Here is a 21,043-nt window from a genome sequence, read left to right as displayed (position 1 = left end):
TTGATTGCATGCTTTAAAAGTGATATTCTTAAAATCACAAATATATATAAGTGAATTTCATCAAACTATATGTAAAAGAGATTATCAGACAATATGTAAATGAACATGAAATAAATGCCCATCTACAACTGTTGCAATTTTTGTAATATTTACATTTATGCAAAGATTTATTTACTTTAACCAATGCTTGATGCATTAATAACATGTATTTCCACATCTCACCACAAGAGGCGCGGTGGGACATAATCTACCTCTTTAGCGGCTCTCTTGTCTTAGTAACAAATATGTTGTCAAACGTTGCTAAGGAAGTAATGGCGCTACTTTAATTTTCGTCAATCCGAATCGTAACAACAGCACGACATGAGTGACTCTGCTCCCAAACGATAAACACGAAGCCATTTACGCGACAGCTCAAACACGTATGCACGAATTTATTTGGTTATAACTACAAATGTCAACTAGCTAGTTAGCATCTGAGTTGCTACACATGATCATTTTTACCCGTATCCGTGGATAACAACAATAAGGGTAAGCTGCCGTTGTAATTTAACACATTGGGTTCACTGTCGCTGATATAGGCACTATGTGGTTAAACGTATGTTAAAACTCGAGTTGTGAATCCAGCGAAACATCAGCTGGTAAATGATAGCATTAGCATCGAATGAGCTACTAATCTCGGGCTAGATGGTTCTGTAATGTCGTTGTCTTTATGCGTCAAAAGATGTTTCACTGGAGGAAATATGTTAAAGGTGAAAAGCCAATGTTATACGGTGGCGCAGATTAAGCACAATATGTAGTTGTAAAGATTCGAATCATAAATGTCCAATAATCCTAACCCCATAATCCACCTAATGAATATTGTAGCATAAGCCGCCGAGCAAATTCTACCAACAGGGACAAAAATAATCAGTTACGGAGCATATCGAAATAAAACTCTTTATTTATCTAATAATGTATTTCCCAATTTAAGAAAAGTTCATATTTTCCTAAGGTACTTAGCACAGATTTACTCATCGTAATGCATCTTAATATGATACCAATACTGTTATGTGATACTGTTTATGATACTAATACTGAATATGGTACTGTTTTTTCCCCTCTTTTTGTTATATGGTCAAAAAAGTGAGCGATGAGACTCCTATCTACAGACCAAACTTGGTCTCAGACATGACGAGAGGATGGCTGACAATGGGGAGGACATTCCTCTCCATCAAGCCTGCAAAGGGGAGTCAATCCTTAATACCAACAGGCAAATCAAGACCTCAGAGGATGCTACCACATCTTGCAAGAACACAAATGTTGCCTTGAAAATTGCTGCTAGGGATCCAGAGGGAGACCTCAGCCTATACCAGCCTCGACCACCCACACAGCCCAGGTGGCCAAAAACCAGCAAAAAAGGCTCAGTGGAAAGGACTGTGAGAACCCGGAGGCTGAGAAACAGTCAGGAGAGTCTAAGTGACCCAACTGGCTCTTCTACAGATTCACTCAAAGAGGACTTAACTGTTCCAACTCCAGGTGAACAGTTTCTCATTGGTGCTGGCCCCATTAAGAATGAGCTGGAAACTCATGAGAGATCCCTCTCTGCTTTTATGACAGGGAGCCAAGTCTTCAGGACCCGAGATAATAGCCTGTCTGATTATGAAAGGGGGCGACACAGCCAGCAGAGCAGTCCCAAAGATCACCGTGTGAAGTCCAGCAAGCTGCGTCTCTCTCCATTGCAGCCTACAGGGCCACTGCCTGCTCTGGAGATGAGCTTTGAGTCAGCCAATTTAAGGGCAGCTAATAGGATTGACAGGGATTGTTTAGATTATGCTCTGCTAGCCAATAAGAAGGGAAAACTTCACAGGAACCTCAGTGACAGCCGGCTTCTGGGGAACATGGGATCGGACAGTGCCTCTGTCAGCTCTATGAAGTCTACCTACAGTGTGCTCAGCCCCATCAAACCCAAGGATGTGAGGAACAGGTACAGTTGTCCGATTACAGTGTAGATTACTGGACAGGCTCCTGTATTGTGGTCCATGTTTGAACACTACCAGCATTTTCAGTCTCCTAAAGTACAAGATTGTTAGAACTGGATATTTTTTACCCTCTGCAACTATAAGAGAAAAATAAACCAGTGCACAACTGGATAATTGTCCTCAGAAGACCTTTTACATGCAAATGCAGAAAAATTAAAGAGAGAGTTTTAAAAAAAAAAAGCTGTCTCTTTAATACCCAGTCACAAGCAACACCACAACAGAATTATACATTAGCATGTCAGCAGGGTATATTTTTAAAACTGACTGAATCATAATGTGTTTGACTGCATCATAAAGTAAAATGACCCCCAACAGGCGTGAAAATGTCCCTTTTTGTTGTGAATCTCTTAGGAGTTTCCTGGAGGGCAGTTTGCTGGGAACTGGTGCCCTGCTTGGAGCTGAGGAACTGGACCGCTATTTCCCAGACAGGAGCGTTGGCGTCTACGTAGCCACATGGAACATGCAGGGAGAAAAGGTAGGAGAAAAACAAGACTGTTTAGCATCTCGCTAAGCAAAGATTTAATAATTAAATTTTTTAAAAAAAAGGAATTTCTTGCTCAAATCCTTCCAACAACTGGAATGTAATCGATCTCTTTTAATTTATAGGCACTTCCAACCAATTTGGATGATCTCCTCTTGCCAGCAGATTGTGAAGTTGCACAAGATTTTTACATTATTGGCGTCCAGGAGGGGTGTCCTGACAGGTCCGTTTCGTTTTGTTCTATGTTAACAACAGTCCTTATTACAACTGCTTGGGGGTGTTTAGATGTACTGTAAATTTGCACTTAGGAGAGAGTGGGAGATCCGTCTTCAGGAGACTCTGGGACCTCACTACATCCTCCTGTATGGGGCATCGCATGGCGTTCTGTATCTGACTGTGTTCGTGAGAAGGGATTTCATATGGTTCTGCTCAGGTGAGTTCCTGTTCTGAGTCGCGGTTGCGTTGTCATTATCGTTAAACTGTTTTGACATTTTATCCTGTGGTCCCTCCCAGAAGCAGAGCATGCCACGGTCACAACTAGGATCATCTCTCAGATCAAGACTAAAGGCGCTCTGGGAATCGCCTTTACCTTTTTCGGCACATCCTTCCTGTTTATCACATCCCATTTTACCTGTAAGTAAAAGGCATGCAGTGACTTATGTTCTCAACATGCTGTTTTACACCTTTTTCTAAATGTTACTTTGTTCTCTCTGCAGCTGGAGATGCAAAAGTCTACGAGAGAATACTGGATTACAACAAGATTGTCGAGGCACTAAATCTTCCAAAGGGGCTTCCTGATGCTAATCCTTTCCACTCGAGACCTTGTAAGAATTTTAAAACATCAGAAAAGCACTACAAGCACATCAAGTCTTTTTATTTGTTCAACTGTTAAGTAGCACTGGTTATATTTAAATTAGCGTGAGTCTATGGAAAAACGTTCTTTCAATTTTCAATTTCAGCTGACGTCACCACCAGATTCGACCAAATTTTCTGGTTTGGAGATTTCAACTTTCGGCTGAGTAAGGCCCGAGTCGATGTGGATGCCATCATAAGTGGGATAATGGGGGAAGATATGGGCCCCCTGTTTGAGCACGATCAACTGTCAAATGTTATGAAGGATGGTATGCTGACAAGCTTTGAGCTACAATCAAGAGGAAAATTTGAATACATTCAGTTTGTTGTGATTGCCATCTTGGCTCTTTTCTGTCAAGGTTCAATTTTTGAGGGCTTCCAGGAGGCACCGATACACTTCCTGCCCACCTATAAATTCGACATTGGCTGCGATATCTATGACAGCACCTCGAAACAAAGAACTCCTTCATACACAGTACGTCAAAACAATTCGGCCAGATCTGTTTCATACATGTGGCTGCGAATGTTTATTTTGACCTGTGCACCCTTCGAATGCCAGCAATGTCATATTTCCTTTCACAGGACAGAATATTGTTCAAGAGCAGATACGTCGAGGACATAAAAGTGATCAAGTACACAAGCTGCTCTAACATTAAGACGTCGGACCACCGGCCCGTCATCGGAGTCTTTCAGGTCAAAATCAAGCCTGGCAGAGATGAGTCAGTTCCACATTTGATTTCTTTTTTCTTTTGCATTCAGTTAATGTCTCGTTATTTAATTTAAATCCTAACTTGTGTGGTCTTGTAGCATTCCCTTGTGTGCTGGAAAGTTTGACCGAGGCTTGTATCTGGAGGGCATCCGGAGGAGGATCACCAGAGAGCTAAAAATGAGGGAGGCCATGAAGAACCAAAGTAGCAGCACCATCTGTACCGTCTCCTAAACGCTGAAACGTGTGCTCTCCAAAAAAGAACTGTGCCAGAAACCTGAAGATGAAACATGGCAGTTTGAAAGGGACTAAAGGGAATCCAGAGTTGTCTTAGCTGCTCCAGTGTCAGTATTTACACCCCATTTTCATAAAATGTGTGCGAGTTAGTCATGGAATCAGAGGTAATGACAGCAGAAGTCTGGCATTTTATTTATTAACCCTCCTTATTTAAATACAACCCAGAAGCGAGAGGGCGCTGTCTCGTGTCTAATATTTTACTGTCTAAATGCCTTGAAAACCTCTCAAGTTTGTTACCAACATGTTTTTTTGATTTGCTTTTTCTCAACCGAAATATCCTAATGCCTTACCAATGAGATCACTACTGTGTGACATTTCATTATTATATTTAAAATAATGAGCTGTAAAAAAGCATTGTACTGTCTAACAAAGTGCCTGTGGGGCCATTTAGATTTTCAAGGCCTTCTTTCATTACCACCTCAAACATTGTGTAATAAAAAGTTTTAAAGACGATAATGGCTGTTTTTGTCCAAAGATACTTCAGTGCAACTTTGATTAACACAGTTTTATTGGTGGATACAGATGCCACTGAGATCGTTGTACAATACATATGCATGTGGGTTATCAGTAGTTGTGGAAATATGTTTGGCTTTAAAATTCACATCAATAAAGGAAACATTTTTTATAAGGAATAGGTCAACCCCCTGATATTCCTGGCCAAATTTGAAAAAACAGCTTCAATCCTATTTATTCCTACAAATCTAAACTATTCCTGAAACTTGTCCCTTTTTGATAATTGCTTCAAGGACTCATGTTAAAACAAATCAGTCTAGTATGAACCATGATTTTGGGAAACAACAGTTCAGGGGTTTGTCACATGAGAAGACATGAATATTCTTTATTGTGCCTGTCCATAAAGTGAAGGGCTGAAAAGATTTAAAGAAATATGTTAGTACAAAACTGCCACATATATTTGCCCCCTTCTTTTATACTGAATGAACTTAACTTTATGTTCATACACAATAACAAAGTTGGGTCTGGGGTTAATCTTCCCTTAAAGGTAAAACTCTTTTCAAATATTGAAATATGGCTGTCCCTCCACGCAAAATAAATACAGACCCCCCCCAAATGTACGTAAGTGAAGGTTATTGTACTAAAATGTAACTCCTTTAAAACTCTCCTTCAGTCAAGAGCCAGGGTATTAGTCCCCTCCCACAGTGAACTGTCCGTTCCATGGTGGGAAGGAACACTAGATGATATTTCAAGTCCTTTGCATTTACAGTTATGACAGACTCAACTGTGGTGGAGGTGGTCTATCGAAAGAGGCGATACATGCGGGGTAGACGTCCGTCCTTGCTGGACAGAGCAGACTGGATGTGTTCGTAGGAGGGCAGCTCTGTCAGATCTCCCAACGCTGCCACTGCGGGTTTACTGCGCAGCATCTTGGTGGCGACTCTCCTGATATCACTGGCCGTCACGTTACCTTGAGGGCGAAAACACAGAAAAGATGTGTGAAACAAAAAATATACAGTATGCCTCGTGTCATTTTGACATTTACAAGGGTATTTTTTGTAGTCTTTGGTAAATTGAGGACTCACTTATTAAATCACACAGTTCGTGGGGCAGCTTCCTCCGTCCAGTGGAGAGAACCTGACGGCCGACATCTTCAAAGATCACAGGCCGCGACTCAAGGTTCATCATCAACATGGACTTGAGCTGAGTTTTGGCCCGCTCCAGCTCCATCTGGCGAGTTCATCAATAAAAAGAGAATCGTGAACATCCATGTACATATTATTGGCTAGAGTTCAGCCGAGTTGCTGTCACACTGAAACAATGCCACTACCTCTCCCGCGTTGCCAGCCATCTGAATGAACTCTCTGGTTATTATCTCCACCATCTCCCGCACCTGTTGATGATTGGCAAAATAACTGTGGCACCAGGCAATCATGCAGCTCATCAGACACATAAACAAGAAATGTCAACCCTGTTATCAAGAGCCTGTAACCACCTGTCTGGGGTCTGCACTGGCATGGATACACAGCAGACCACTGTCCTCATAGCTGTGATGATAAGAGGTGGCATTGTACATCCAATGATGCCTAAAGAATACCAGCAAAACACAAAAAAATAAATGTGTTTCGTTTTAAAAATGACTGATATTCAACTGATGTTATGCAGAGCCTGGTACCTGTTGAGCACATTTAGATACAGGCGGGTGAACATGCCTTTCCCTGGTCCACCAGCGGAAAAGGATCCACCTCCACCCATCATCATGTTCAGCACTGCAAAGGGGATGAAATCCTCCTCCTTTCAAGACAAAATACATATAAGCACACACTTACATCAGGGTGCTGTTTAGAGGCTAACAGCAGACAAATATTACAAGCACTCACCAGGAAGGAGCAGCTCTCCAAGCCAATCATGATGTGGGTGAGCTCTGGGATTGGGGTGGGGCCAAGGCTGACATCTGACATGTCCTTCTCTATCTAATAAATCATGATATCATCAGTTTTATTTCCAGGAAAGGTCTCAAATAGCAAGAGCAAAAAATACCATAAACTCACCTTTACAATGCCTCCGGTGTACTGTGCGACAGAACAGTCTACGTTGGCTCCTGAACTCGTTCCCCAAACAGGCTTTACATTCAGCAGGTACTTCCTGGCACAGTCAACGAGCTGCTCATGCTCAATCCCCACTCCAGCCAGCACCATCCTCTCGGGAGAGTAATAGTTCTGCAGGTAGCTGTGAAGAACTCCCTTGTCAATCTTGTCGATGTTGTTTACAGGACAAAAGCGTGGCAGGCCAACAGTGTTGCCTCGGTATGCAGCCTGGAAGCAACCGGGATATTAAAGTTATAATAGAATTTCTAATCAGACAACAAAGGGAGATTACAGTAGAAGAGTTAGGATGGGGATTGAGGTCAGAAAACAGCAAAACAGAATTAAATAAAAAGAAAAATCCAAATTTATTTTAACGCAGATATGATTGTTGTCCTGTCCTTTACTCTGACCATTTTTTTCTGCATTGTGCTGTTATGAATGTAGTAATAGTCTGATATGATCTTATCATTATTTTCTTATCTTGACTGTTATAACTCGTTTGTGTTACTGGTAAAAAGGGAATTCAATTGTTTCTTGTATCTGACTTACTGCATGGATCATCTCCGTGAGTAAGGGTTCGGGGTCTGGTCTCATGTTTAAATCTTCTAGCTCAAAGCGCACAGCCATTCGGGTCATCTCAATTTCTTCATCTGCATATAAACACAAAACACATTGTGTAAAACAAGACAATCCTATTTACAGGAATTTTCATTCAATAACAATAAAGACGTTGATCTACCAAGAAGGCGTGGCTGTAAAACAGCATCAGACAGAAGGCTGACTACCGTGTCCAGACCTTTCACTTCAGCAGACACTGCATACATGGTTGTATCTCTGCAAGAATATGGGGAGGGAGATGTACCAGAGATGCAACAACTGGATTTTTTTGGCATATTCTTTAACAGGAAAATTCTAGGTTACACACCTGGATGCTTGGCAGTCACAGATTCCTCCATGTTTTTCCAGAGTGAGAAGGATTTCATCTTTACTTCCATACTGAGCAGTGGACTGATAAAAGCAGGATTTGTTTTTTCAATATTAAAAATGAATAAATTACTGTATTGGATGTTCTTTAAATCCAAATACTTACAGAAAAGGCAAGTTTCTCTAGGAAGTGTGCTATTCCACTGGGGTATTTTGCTTCATGTCTAGATCCAGAATTTACTAAAACTAAAGGAAATGCAAGAACACATATTTTACTAAAGCCAGAAACAATCGCACTAGTAGAACAGTACTATTACAACTTACTTCCAACTGTGCAGAATTGACCAAATTTGTTTTGGGAGGCGACTTTGAGGCCATTTTCTAGTGTTGTGATCTTGGTCTCATATTTCTCCTGACCATCCACAGAGGCAAACACAGGTCTGGGCAGCCCTTGCAGTGGTGTTGAGAGGGAGATATTTGGGTAGCCACCACCACTGCTGCTATATTTTCTGTAAGCTGTTACGCCGAAGCTTTGCAAAAAACAAAAAAAAAAGTTTATATGGGCACCGTGACGAAGTGTTATTGTCTTAAAGCTTAGCCTAAAGGAAGTATACCCCACAAACATTTACATCCCATAACCGTTAGACAAGTTAGACAATCATTTTCAAGCTAACAATAGGGCACGCTATTAAAATAGATCCACTAACAATTAAACATAGGAATAACATAGATTTTCTATCGTAAAAATATTGCAACAACCATAAACTGGTTATGAATAACAAACCTCTGAAACACAACGTTTTAACTAGACACAAGCAACACAGAATAAAACAATAATAGTGTGTTTGACAGATACATGTTGCATAACGCTAACCTAGCGACAAGGACCTAAACATGAGGAACAACGCTGCTGTCCGTGCGAGGATTGTCATAGAATACATAATAATAGAGATAAGCATGAACCACAAAACTAATGTTGTTGAAATTATATCCTACCTGTGTACACGACTCCAGGGTCTACACCTCGACATGTGAGTCGCCATGTTACCCGCTTGGAGACCGGAAGTCTACCCGGATGATGATAAAAGGACAGAGAAGAACTTCCGGCGCAAACAAGACTTCTTGACGTAGAAGAAGAACCGCAGACACTACTATTACTACTACTACTACTACTACTACTACTACTACTACTACTACTACTAATAAAAATAATAATAATAATAATACTATTACTACTACTACTACTACTAATAATAATAATAATAATATTAATAATAATAATAATAAATGTATCAATGTTTCAATCGTTTTAAAATCACCATGTAATACATGCATTAAATTAAATATTTTCCTTGTTTATGTTTTTATATTCAGCTATTTTATCCGCACAGCAATCTCTCTCCAAACTATTTTTAAAAAGCAAAAAATGGACCACAAGAAAAATATTTATTTAAGGGCCTGGTTGAATTTTATTTAGTTATTTATTTTTTAAAATCATTATTGTGTCATGTAATGCTTTTGCCTAGAATAGACGACTCCTAAAAATTGACAGTGAACATGCAAGCCTTGTCTCCTGGAGCAGGTCTACAGATGCCATGGCATGAATACAGCATCATCAATGGACTCGTGATCTTGCAGCAAGAGCTGAAGGTTTTGCCATTGGGCCTTATATGTTGTTATGGTGGAAGAGACAAGTAAAATTGACTGCATCTACTGGAACAAAGAGAATAAATGGCTGATTTTGATGGGGCATTGTACAGCTGGATTGGCAGTGCAAATGACAGATAAAGATGTTATTATACAGTAATTTACATGAACAAATATTGCCAATGTTTAGCTTTTCCCATTGATAGGTCACAGCAGCACAGGCACAGGTTTTTGATGCAATTTGGCTTTGGGATGCAAAATAGAACAATTGATCCTTTAGAGTGGTCTCTAGGCAAAGAGCTTTTAGCTTCCAATTAATCTATTCTAACTCAGAAATACCTCATGCTTTGAAACACTTTGCCACTTCCATCAACATTTTGCTGCAACAAAAACATTTAGCGGGACCCCTTAGCTTAACCAAAATGTTTTCTTGCTGGCAATTCACCACCATTTTTTGGGTATTAGTTTTGGTTTCACATCACAGCTCAGGTTATGAGCTTCAAGACACCATCCACAATCTGGAGGAAGAAAACATCCACCTGCAGCATCAGCTGGAGAACCTCACCCATGCCCTCAAGGATTTGAAACATCTGCTGACAGAACATTCCAAGGGTGAGTGCAGATACCTTTTTGTAGTTGACTGCAGGTGACATTATAATTTATCAACATATTTCACATTAAGCAGTTTCTGGTGGCGAACATGACACAGCATTTCTGCATGCATGGAAGGAATGGACCCAACATGGTAAGATCTCCTGACTCTGGATGTAATAGAAGATATTTCTTTCCACTGTGAGTCCATGTGTTATGATTTCCAGGCCTCAATCCCGAGACTCACCAAATGTTGAAGCAGGCCCTCTGTTTACCTGAACTTCACGGAGCTGCCAAAATGATTGCCTTCACTCCCTGCTTCCTCTTCCTCTCAGTTTTCTTCTCCGTGATTCTGTTGATGACCTGACTCTGGAAACTCCTGAAAGGCCAAATTCATCTTTGTGATACTAAATTCTGATGGTTGCCGAGTTGGTAAAATGAAAAAATTGAAACTGTTAGTGCTAGTTTTAATTCCACTATTTTACCTGATAACATATGTTCCGATTATGTTTTTTGACATTTAAATTTGAAAATCAATTTTTGTCTATAACTGCATCTTGCAGATAGATAAATGTTGATTTGATAAATGTGTATGTCTGATGCTGTTGTAAATCCAACAATTTTTACATTTATTCTGCTACATCAGCCTTTGTTTAATTAAAATGACCCTTCTTGCATAGATTATAAAATGGTGCATTTGTACTTCAATTTCCATTTGATTATGCTGAATGGGTGGGCCAATTTACATTTGCAAGCGCTTCATCTGGCCCCAGCGAGACTACAGTAACCCTATGTTATCACATCATCATCATCATCATGGCTGCATTTTTAAGACTATGGTTTTAAATTTAAACACAAAAAGTCACTTGATGGTCTTTGAGGTTGCACGTCTACTAGCTAATGGAAATGTTCAAATCTCACAGTGAGAATGTTACCAGAGCTTAAGCAACATTCTACTATATTCTCTCATAATTAGCACACAAGCATGCAAACAGAGCAGTGTCGTGCATTAAAAATTTTACCTGTTGGTATGTGATTATACAAGTAAGTTTCTTTGTTGAAGGTCACTGATTTATAGAAATCCACCACAATCATAAATATGAACCATAGTGTAATTTCTAATGAAGTTGGGAAATTCTTAATCTTTGTCTTTGTTTATTTGAAAAGGGACAATACAATTTCATAACACACATGATTTCACATGCAAAAAAAGGCAGAATTAGCAAAAAGGCTAGTTTTCATCTGCAGTCCCCTGGCCTTGATGTTAAAAGCAAGATTTTTTTTTCCTTGGCCTACTTTAAGAAACAATTCAATACCATCCTAGTTGAAGGACATGGTGTTTTGGAAACCACCTTCCTAAGCACTCAAACACGACTGCATTAAATACTGACTGAATTCATTATTCCATTCCATTAACATAGTTAAATGGAATGGAATAATGAATTGAATGCCCATTATCTATTATTTTCTGAAGGTGGTTGTGATGTCACACACAGAAAGGGTTTGAACAGCATACTGCAACACTACTCAACATTGAAATTATTAAATGTTATATTTATTACTAAATACCTGTTGCATAATAGAGGCAGGTAATAACACAATGACAGTTAACAGTTCTCTTTGAAGGATCTTATGTGACAAGTTAATCGATCAAGCCAAGCAGCAAAAGCAAATGCAAAGCAATAGCATTGTTTATTTCTTTTTTTATTTTACAAATGCATGTGTCTGCCAAGTTAATACACAATAAAATGTAAAATACACCGGCAATAGTTGAACTTATTCAATTGAAAATTAGGCTAGAAATCTTCACTTTTTCTTTGACCTTTTTATGACAATTTTGTTGATGCAATAAATTATTTACAGTAATAACGTGCATGACATGTACTTTTGTGTGCATGTGTCTATGCATTGTGTTGTACATTCTACAAAGAGAGGACCAGAACTTATATTTAGCTGAGGACATTTTGTCTGGTCCTCACACCTATATTAAAGACTGTTTGGGGGGGGTTAAAGGTTAAAATTGGGTTAAGGTACAGGTAAAGGTTATTGGCTATGATAATATGATTTAATGAAGGGCTTTGTGATTCACATAATAGTTTGTGAATTAGAATTAGCCAAGTGTGTGTGTGTGTGTGTGTGTGTGTGTGTGTGCGTGTGTGTGTGTGTGTGCGTGTGTGAGAGAGAGAGAGAGAGAGAGAGAGAGAGAGAGAGAGAGAGAGAGAGAGAGAGAGAGAGAGAAGCGGATGTGAAGCACCACAGCTGCAGCAGGTTGCTCTCTCACTGTTGCACACTCAGCAAAATGCATCTGGAGGTTCTCTGCACATCCAGTGAGGACGACTGGCCTGGTTGTAAACACAAATAGAGGAAATTAAAGAGCGAAGACATTTACAGTACTGAGTAAGTCTTTTAATCTTAAAGCTGTCATTCAGTTATACCACAACAATTTGCATCATATATTTTGATTTGAGTTGACTGTTTTTTCTGTCTGTTCAGTTATGTGCAGTTGCAAATCCAAGTTATGATTATTATTACCATCAATATTGTTGCTATTATTATTATTATTATTGATAGTTGGGGCATTAATAGTACTATTAGTAGCAAGTGCAATGCAACATATCCTAATATATATACATATATATATATAATTAAATACTAAGGTAACTATGTCTGTGTAAATTCTCAGTCATCCAGGTCATTGTATCCAAGGTAGTTTTCTCTGTCAACTGGACTGGGTTTCTTCTCTTGAAGACGAACTGAAGAAGCCTTCTGGATAGAAGGCGAAACGTCTTCAAGAGAAGAAACCCAGTCCAATTGACAGAGAAAACTACCTTGGATACTAAGGTAACTAATAATTTCTTTCTTTTTTGGCACAACAATGAGGTGCATGCAATTCAATGGTTGGGCTGAAAACATATTTATGTGCTAAACAGTGTAAATCATCATTGGGAGGATCAAGAGTCCAAAAAATAAACATCCACGGGCTCCTTCTCTTAGGAGTAAAACCAGCCAAAGGCTAATCAAGTTATTCATTGATACGTTTGGTTGATCAATGCTTGCTGAGACACTGCTGTAGGTGATTTATTTATTAGTTCTTGCCACTTTAAAGCATCGTGTCTCTCAGATTCCACCAATTTAGGCATAATGCTTCTGTTATGCATTATTGATTTACCTCTTAGATATTAATTGATGTGTCAAAAATGCTCTGAAAAGCACACAGATCCATCTAAGCCTAATAAAGTTTGCAACATCTGATATTTGGTCACACAAATTCGGCAGCGTAGGAGACATTCATGGGATCTTCAGACAATAAAGGATCATTTCACAGCCATGTTGAGAATCATGAAAGCCTACATGATCAGACGGGTAGCTTTCCTTGCAGACGACCAATAACTGATCCTCACAGTACAAAGCTCCGCAGCCTCTTTTCATGTCACTTTCATTCAGTAGAAGGCCACAGTGCAAGCTCTGTAAAGTGGCTGTGTCCATTCAATAGACGAAAGAGGACAAAGCTGAGCATGCTGTGCTCTTCTGGACTCAGAACCAGAATAGGGATGAAGCAAAGGGGAAAAGGGAGGGGAGTGCATTAAGAGAAAGACAGATATCACACAGGTCTGTATCTTTTGAGTAGATTTCCTTTCGAATTGAATTTAAAGTTAGCAAAAGCAAAGTTCCTTCATAGCAGCAAAAAGTCAGTATCTGTTTCAAACTGAAATCACCTAAAATATCCGGAATATTTTTGTCTTTAGTGTGTGGAATCTTTCCCAGCTGTGACCATGGGAGGATTTTTATGAAAGCATCCTGGTGACTCCCAGAGAGTTCTGCAGTAAGCTGTGTGTCCAGGTCTCCACCTGGATGCTCCCAGAGATGGCTTTATGCCTCTGCATAATCGTCCTGTCCAGCTTGGGATTGTCATTGCAACTCGGTCAGTTTGTGTCTTTTTAGATGTACAGTACATAATTTATTGAGATGATCCAGAACTCACCAATTTCTACATGTTGTTCCCACTGTTATTTTAATCCACAGGTGATCTTCTTTTAGTTGGTTTTCAGACTATTTATTTTTCTATTTGAAAATCGTGTCCACATTAATGTTCCCATCATTGTCCTCCAGATTTAAGAGTGGGCACCCCATTTTAAACTCTCTGTTCCAGGTTTGGAAAATGTTTTCTACGGCCCTCAGGACCAAACCGTGAGAGAGGGAACAGGAGTTTTCTTTCAGTGTGTATCTGGAGAAAGTTCACCTCCTGCACACATCACCTGGCTCAAAGATGGGGCAGTGGTCCATCGGGGAAGACAGATTAAGGTAGAAGTGTACATAACTGTAGAATGAGCCTCAAAATGAAGATATTTCTCTTGTAATATGCATAAAACCAAAGAACCAAAGATATAGATATATATATATATATATAAAAAAAAAAAGAAAAAGTGAAAATACCCAATGTTTCTTTATACCCAGGGGGTGTATGGAGGTGGTAACCAGAGGAAGACCTCAAGCACTCTTCACCTGTTCAATGTAACATTGGAGGATGATGGGATTTATGTTTGTGTCACACATAATCCATTACTGAACATCAGCAAGAGGAGCAGACCAGCTAAACTAACTGTCAGAGGTGAGTTTTTCTTTTTGCTTTCTTTCAGTTGCTTTTAATCCGGTTTTGCTAAATGCACTGAAAACAACCAGCATCACATCAACAAACACAACAATAAAAGTTGTATTCAGTTTGAAAATGTTCATTTATGAAAATTGGCATAAACACAAGAATGTGAAGCAAATCTGGTTTTTATAGAGTTAGGGTTAAATGGTATGTGTAGAATTTTTCGTGTAGATGTAATTGTTTTAATGTGCATCACAGGAGTTCCGAAAAGACTTCACATAATCCATGGTCCAGACAACATCACCGTTACTCTAGCAACTGAGGTCTCCATGCACTGCACTGTCGGCGGCTTCCCTGTTCCCACGGTGCACTGGTTCAAAGACGGCTGCCTCCTGACCAACTGCTCAGCCTCGTTCAGCCTCCACAACAATGGGCAGCTGCTTACTATCATGTCTGGCACCTGTTTTTCTTTTTATTCGTTTAAAAAAACTAATCATAAAACAAAACTTATCATTTGTTGTGAACGTAAGCATGATCATTCTTAAACTGCACATAATTTTTGTTTGTGGCTATGTTTTCAGGAACGTGACCAAGGATGACGAAGGCTGGTATCACTGTGAAGCAGTCAACCAGAAAGAGTCAATTAAGTCTCATCCAGCATTTCTTCTCTCAGCTGGTAATTGATCATACTGTATATATCAGCATTGCAAAACCATATGTCCTTTTCATCTTAACCCATCCGGGGGGGGGGCAGCTTTCTAAAAATGTGAGCAACGATCAGAGTAATCGTACTGACCCCTCCTCTCAAAAATACACCAAAATGTTTAAATCACACAACAGTGGTAGCATTTGTACAGCTGGCAAACAAGACATGTGTTATGGTTCCAGAGATGGATTGGAGCTTCGTCCAGCATCCGGCAAACATGACGGTAAAGCAGGGAGAAAATGTTACAGTCGTCTGCAGGCCGCCGTGCAGCAGACCAACAGCTCAGGTGTCGTGGTTCAAAAACAACCAGCTTTACATTCCCACAAATCATGTGGCCGTGCTTCCTAGTGGAGATCTCTTCTTCCAAAGGTGTGTGTCCCTCAAAGCAACATATAACTTCCCACATCTTCAGTTAATTGTTAGCTATATTTCAGAAAAAAACATGCATAGGTTTCTACATAAGAGGTGCATAGGTTTCTACATAAGAGTTTACATCTGTGTGTGTGTGTGTGTGTGTACTTATGCTATGTTCTGTAGCATCCAAGAACAAGACAGTGGGAGCTACTTCTGCAGAGCTTCAAACCTTCACCTTCAACGATTTCTCACCTCTAAAAGGGCGATGCTCACCGTGAACGGTATGAACTGCCATTCTGTGCAGCCTAATCCATCATCAACAATATTTATTTCTTCTTCCTGGCAGCTCCTCCATTAGTCAAGGTATGGCCCAGAGTTGTGACGGTGCCCCCGGGAGCTCGAGTAAAGCTCGAGTGTCAAGCATCTGGTCACCCTTTGCCCACTGTAAGCTGGCTGAAAAGAGGCCACTCCAAACAAACAGGAGGCAGGATTGTTCCTGGGTTAGTTAATGTGCTGTTTAAACAAGATTTCATAAACTGGTAGTTAATAACGTGTGTATGTCTTCATCTGATTGCAGACTGAGGAACACCACACTCCACATCGAATCAGTCCGAATCTACGATGAGGGTGTGTATGTATGCGTTGCCTCCAACGCGCTTGGACAAAGCAATGATGCGGCATTGCTTACAGTTGCTGGTAATTTTGTTGAATTTAATGACAATGAAAAGAAAAAAAATGGCACCATGCCATTCAGTTTCACAACATTGGCCAGTAAAAATTGCTCCAATGCATCATGACTCTCATAACCCCCCCTTATTCTGTCAGTGAGTCCCATCATAGTAACATTCTTAAGTCGGGTGAGCACCCTGATCGGAGATTTGGTGGTCCTGCCCTGTCGAGCTGTGGGAATTGAGCCCATTACATATACGTGGACCAAAGGGAAAGAAGAGGACCCCATTAGTCCTGCTGGAGATAAACACACTGATGGTTAGTCCCAAGTGTAAGTTTAGATATTTCTCATTCATTGCTTTGTCATGATTGATTATGGTTTAATGTTCAGAGGATGGAGCTCTACGTATTTCCACCACACAGCAGTCTGACGCAGGGGAATATTACTGCACTGCTGAGAACAGAGCAGGAAGACATCAGAGACGTGCCATCCTCACCATCACAGGTGTGTCAACCTCTCTCTTAGAATTGTAAAAATTGAACCAGCAGATATTCTGTAGTTTTGTTTTTCTTGCTGATCATCTTTCATGCTATCCTCTGTCTTAAGCTGAACACCATCCAGCCGATAGAGACGAGCAGACAACACCTGTTTTGTCTGCTGTGAGTAATGATATTGTTGAATCCCTACTCTGACCAGTGTGGTGCCCATCTCTTTAAAACTGCTGTGCAGGCTCCATGTTGACAGTTTTCTTGTGCATGTCTCTATCCAATGTGCACCATTCAAGCTCCATGTGTTTTAATCTGTGGACATCTGCCTACTTATTTCTAATTTTGTGGCATCCCAAATATAAAAAAATGATTCTTTCTACTCTATTTTAGAGCACCATAACTGATGAAGAATTCCCAGTTTCTCAGTCCAGTGATTGTGATGCTGAAGAAGAATTTAAGATAACATTTCCTGTCACAGTACACAACACGTGTATGTACAATAATGACACCTTTGGACTAAAGTAATTGCTTAGATCATGAAACAATAGTTAACTAGGCACGTTTGCTGTATGTCTTGGGATTTGCAGCCGTGCAGTCATTTACGATTAATTCTGATTTCATTTATTCTGCTAATGGGTGACATTTTTCAAAGAGACTTGGTGAAGCAAATTTCTACAATGAGTGAACCCATATGGATTCAAAGGAAAACCTTAGCATTTTCTTCTTTATATTTTTTTTAGGTTCCTTACAAGCCTGTGATGCAACAACAAACAAAGTTCCCACACATTCTACATTTTCAAGGGGGGCAGTGGATGAGAAAAGGAGGTCATCATTTGGTCATCTTTTACAACATCGTCTGAACCAGCCCGAGCCAAATCCCACCCAGCCACTAGTCACTCAGTTGCAGCCTCCTATGTTACCACCTCCCCCACATCCAAAATTTAAAGTAGCATTTTCCAGTCAAATTGTAGATACAACAGTCCAGTACAGGCAGAGTGAAAGACCGCCTCATTTGACACTACCATCAATGCTTTCGAAGTCTCAGGAAGATTCTCATGACAGAAAGTCTTTCACTCAGAAATCGCACCTTTATTCAGTGTCAGAGTCTTTGACTGAAATGCTTCTGTCTCAACCAGAGTCAAAGCCTCCAGTTCAGAGAGGCTTTGCCTTTCTTAAGTCGGAACTTTTTACAGTAGGACCCACACAGAGTTTTAAAACAGAAATTATTGAGAACAAATCACATTCAGTCACAGATTCTATCCAACAGTCTGAAGGACACCAAACTGAATCTCAGCAGCTGCTTACAAAACAGCAGCTTTACCAGCCCCTCCATGGGCCAACGTCAACCCAGATTTATCAATCGCTGAAGGGGAGAACACAGTGGCACTCCTTGTCCTCCCTATCTGAAAAGCCTGAGCAACAGCAATCATTTACTCAAAGCGTTTTTCCAAAATTAAACCCATCAACATTACAAAATTCTGTCCCATACACACTTCTTCCTTTAGTCACTGAGACTCAGCAGTCCTCTTTTTTCACTGACCAATCACCCACCCTGCCTGAAGAACATGTGATGACATCTACCCTCCTTGAACCCAAAACTCACCCAACACCAGCACATCCTCCACAATCACAAGAGCCGTTACCACATACAGAAACAGCTCCGTTCCAACACAGCTCTCTTGACACACAGCCAACCAGCACACCCTTTAGCTCTTCCAACTGGTCCTCCAGTCCTTCTACTGTTGATCATGATGGCCAGTTTAATACAAGCCAACAAGATGATTCAGTCAAGTCAGCCAACCACACAGAGTGGCGTAACAGCAGCACATCACAATCCCCGATGACCAGTAATGATCCAAGGTTGGTAAAATTAAAAAAAAGTAGTTAGGCGTTAAAAAAGATCTCATTTTCATATGTTCTCTAAACCCCAGAGCAACGCAACAGTCTCCGTCTTGGCTTCCGGTGATGGAGAAGCATGACATCCCCATTGTGGTTGGAGTGGGGGTCTCTTTAGCCTTCATCTTCATCACAGTTTTCTTCTATTCAGTGGTCCAGAAAAAACAGCCTGTGCCGCCAAACCGAGCAGGTCGGAGATCGTCAGCTACATGTTGGCACACATACTAAGTATCCCGAAAGAACGGACCTCTTAAATGGGTTTATTTAGTTTGTGAGTCGTGATACCAAATATTCTAGGCTCTATAGGTTCTGTATTCAAGGGAAACTTGGTTGATTTATCATATCAAAGACAGGCTTTGATATGTTAAATATGAGTCTTTTGTTGTTAAAGTCTGAGCGTGTTGAACAGGAAAGAAAAGGTTGATGTGTGCCGCCCAATTCTAATCTCCTGCGAGAGCTTGTATTAGAAGGTTACAGACTCCCCTTCATTGGACACAATGAGCTTAAATATTAAACATTTGAATGAGAAATTTTGAACGAGACGACTGATTGGGAAATATTGGTGGGGGTAAGTAAATATGACTTTCCTTAGATATTGCCCACTTCTTGTCATTAAAATACATAGTTATTTTAGTGTTTGTACATTGTTTTGCTCTGTGACCAAAAGTAGATCTTTCAATAGAAACATAAAATAGAAATCAATAAAATTCATTATTGTTAATCTTTGATTTTAAATGCAGTATTTGCCACTTGCAAAGTTTTCTATTTTTTTTCGTGGTATAATCAAATGTTTGCCCCCAGTAACGGTATTATAATATTGCCCTTCCTCAATATTGTTGACAGCTCAGAGGAATCTAGGTGTCCCTGTACGACATGCTGAACGCCGAGCTGCAGGACGAACATATGAAAACAGGTGAAAACAGAACAACATTTTAAAATAACAACATATTTTTAACATGTCTTTACTTCATCATAAAACAGTCCTGAGAGTTTTGTTTGACTGTCCCAGAGCGTTTGAAGATGATGATTGCGTGGCTGTGATCGAGCAGTGCCCTAATACAGCAGCCCGACCTCCAGGCCCAAGTCTGGTCACAGTGCAGATGGAGCCCACATCTATGGCTCTTCAGGGGGACCCAGGACTTGCTCCTGACAACCACTCAGTGACTGTAGAAACATACCCTGAGCCCATTGTTGACACAAAGGTTTGATAACACAGAGACATATAAACATGACATGAGAAAGAGCGCAGTAAGTCCTGGATGTGCTACGAACTTGCAGAAGCTGAGAGCATTCTTTACTTTTTAAGGTGGATCCTTCTCTGGAGGACTGCAGTTTGTCACAACCCAGCATCCAGCTCCAGTGTTCTGAGGACTGGACCAGTCAGAGAGGAGACACCTGCAGTCCATGTCAGGATGCTTTACCTCCTCCATCATCCATACCCACCTGTTCCCCTTCTCCTTCTCCACCATCTAGGCTTGAGGAAGGCCTTCATTCCTCGTTAACCCTGCAAGTCGCTGAAGCATGTATGGCACCGATCCACCACAGCCTCAGCATCTCCCATGGCAACCCTCCTCTTCTTCTTTCCCACCATGTCTCCATGGGCCCTACCACAGTTGCAGTGGATGTCCATTTTTACCCAACAGCCACTGTTACAACAGCAGCGGGCACCAGCACCCAAACTAATTCAGTGACACATTCCACCTCATTGGCTTCCCCTGTCTTCAGCCCGCCTTTGGTTAAGCACCAGGAGAATCACTCACAATTTAAGTAGCTATTACAACTGATTAAAACAATAACACAATCATTGCTGCTCTTTCTACTAGCTTTCCAAGTCAGGTAAATGGCGTTGTCTTCAGATTTTTTCATGTGCTACTTTTAATCAGCGGTTGCAGAATGACATATAGAAATACAGAAAGACAAACTATGGTACATATTTTTATATTAAGTATTTATAAATCAGAGGCATAGTTTCCTTTTAGCTGTATATTTTTTGTGTCGCTATTGTTGTTTGACTAAAAAAGAAAATTTTATTTATATAGATTAATATTTCTTGCTTTGTCTAAATGTTGTTTGTTGGAATAATCGATTCGTTGGCTGTTGTTGTTTATCACTCATCAAGTACTTTTTTACATGACTATATTTTGTGACTTCCTCAGTCAAAAGCCAAGGATACAAAATGTGACCTTTAATACCCGACTGTTATGAAAAAATGGGGGTGAAGAGGGGATGTATTAATAAACTTCTCAGCAATTCATCAAGGATAATTTCCTTTGAGTGAT

The 21,043-nt window shown here is 40.3% G+C and overlaps 3 protein-coding genes across 5 annotated transcripts; 2 read left to right on the top strand and 1 right to left on the bottom strand.

The window, feature by feature from the left end:
* The first annotated feature begins 233 nt into the window (after window positions 1–233).
* On the top strand, window positions 234–4,804 carry inpp5e (inositol polyphosphate-5-phosphatase E). Of its 3 annotated transcripts, XM_011615979.2 has the most exons (12): window positions 234–528; window positions 1,124–1,515; window positions 1,597–1,963; window positions 2,370–2,493; window positions 2,625–2,722; window positions 2,808–2,932; window positions 3,013–3,132; window positions 3,216–3,323; window positions 3,459–3,620; window positions 3,711–3,826; window positions 3,934–4,070; window positions 4,159–4,804. In XM_011615979.2, exons 2-12 carry the CDS (start codon window positions 1,179–1,181, stop codon window positions 4,289–4,291), a joined length of 1,827 nt encoding a protein of 608 aa, XP_011614281.2. In that variant the 5' UTR covers window positions 234–528; window positions 1,124–1,178; the 3' UTR covers window positions 4,292–4,804. The 3 variants fall into 3 exon arrangements, with proteins under 3 accessions (XP_011614281.2, XP_011614280.2, XP_003975255.2); XM_011615978.2 differs by having other exon boundaries at window positions 234–419; window positions 1,124–1,963; XM_003975206.3 differs by having other exon boundaries at window positions 1,124–1,963.
* A 41-nt stretch (window positions 4,805–4,845) lies between these two features.
* On the bottom strand, window positions 4,846–8,916 carry pmpca (peptidase, mitochondrial processing subunit alpha). The gene is made up of 13 exons (XM_003975110.3): window positions 8,815–8,916; window positions 8,143–8,348; window positions 7,985–8,064; window positions 7,820–7,902; window positions 7,634–7,728; window positions 7,444–7,544; window positions 6,859–7,122; window positions 6,688–6,780; window positions 6,483–6,601; window positions 6,303–6,393; window positions 6,138–6,200; window positions 5,893–6,037; window positions 4,846–5,777 (listed from the first exon to the last, which is right to left on the bottom strand). Exons 1-13 carry the CDS (start codon window positions 8,859–8,861, stop codon window positions 5,608–5,610), a joined length of 1,557 nt encoding a protein of 518 aa, XP_003975159.1. The 5' UTR covers window positions 8,862–8,916; the 3' UTR covers window positions 4,846–5,607.
* Window positions 8,917–12,338: 3,422 nt separating this feature from the next.
* On the top strand, window positions 12,339–20,535 carry LOC105418069 (flocculation protein FLO11). Its single transcript, XM_029829554.1, has 19 exons — window positions 12,339–12,453; window positions 13,803–13,978; window positions 14,207–14,358; window positions 14,512–14,665; window positions 14,909–15,101; window positions 15,232–15,326; window positions 15,539–15,725; window positions 15,894–15,991; window positions 16,057–16,210; window positions 16,288–16,406; window positions 16,536–16,697; window positions 16,771–16,884; window positions 16,987–17,039; window positions 17,259–17,358; window positions 17,609–18,728; window positions 18,800–18,954; window positions 19,608–19,677; window positions 19,774–19,966; window positions 20,071–20,535. Exons 2-19 carry the CDS (start codon window positions 13,909–13,911, stop codon window positions 20,533–20,535), a joined length of 3,654 nt encoding a protein of 1,217 aa, XP_029685414.1. The 5' UTR covers window positions 12,339–12,453; window positions 13,803–13,908.
* Window positions 20,536–21,043: the final 508 nt, after the last annotated feature.

The sequence above is a fragment of the Takifugu rubripes genome, chromosome 21 (genome assembly GCF_901000725.2).
Source record: "Takifugu rubripes chromosome 21, fTakRub1.2, whole genome shotgun sequence".
NCBI classification, from domain to species: Eukaryota; Metazoa; Chordata; class Actinopteri; order Tetraodontiformes; family Tetraodontidae; genus Takifugu; species Takifugu rubripes.
This window is presented reverse-complemented; position numbering and strand designations above follow the sequence as displayed.

What these genes read in the sequence shown, in the direction of transcription:
- inpp5e (XM_011615978.2), top strand. Translation starts at nt 1,179, where the DNA reads ATGGCTGACAATGGGGAGGACATTCCTCTCCATCAAGCCTGCAAAGGG. An exon ending in CCCAAGGATGTGAGGAACAG is followed by an intron (nt 1,964 to 2,369) that starts GTACAGTTGTCC and finishes TGAATCTCTTAG; the next exon opens with GAGTTTCCTGGAGGGCAGTT. An exon ending in CAGGAGGGGTGTCCTGACAG is followed by an intron (nt 2,723 to 2,807) that starts GTCCGTTTCGTT and finishes ATTTGCACTTAG; the next exon opens with GAGAGAGTGGGAGATCCGTC.
- pmpca (XM_003975110.3), bottom strand. Translation starts at nt 8,861, where the DNA reads ATGGCGACTCACATGTCGAGGTGTAGACCCTGGAGTCGTGTACACAG. An exon ending in TAGAGAAACTTGCCTTTTCT is followed by an intron (nt 7,903 to 7,984) that starts GTAAGTATTTGG and finishes TGCTTTTATCAG; the next exon opens with TCCACTGCTCAGTATGGAAG. An exon ending in TGTGACTGCCAAGCATCCAG is followed by an intron (nt 7,729 to 7,819) that starts GTGTGTAACCTA and finishes ATATTCTTGCAG; the next exon opens with AGATACAACCATGTATGCAG.
- LOC105418069 (XM_029829554.1), top strand. Translation starts at nt 13,909, where the DNA reads ATGCTCCCAGAGATGGCTTTATGCCTCTGCATAATCGTCCTGTCCAGC. An exon ending in GGCGATGCTCACCGTGAACG is followed by an intron (nt 15,992 to 16,056) that starts GTATGAACTGCC and finishes TCTTCCTGGCAG; the next exon opens with CTCCTCCATTAGTCAAGGTA. An exon ending in ATGACCAGTAATGATCCAAG is followed by an intron (nt 18,729 to 18,799) that starts GTTGGTAAAATT and finishes TCTAAACCCCAG; the next exon opens with AGCAACGCAACAGTCTCCGT.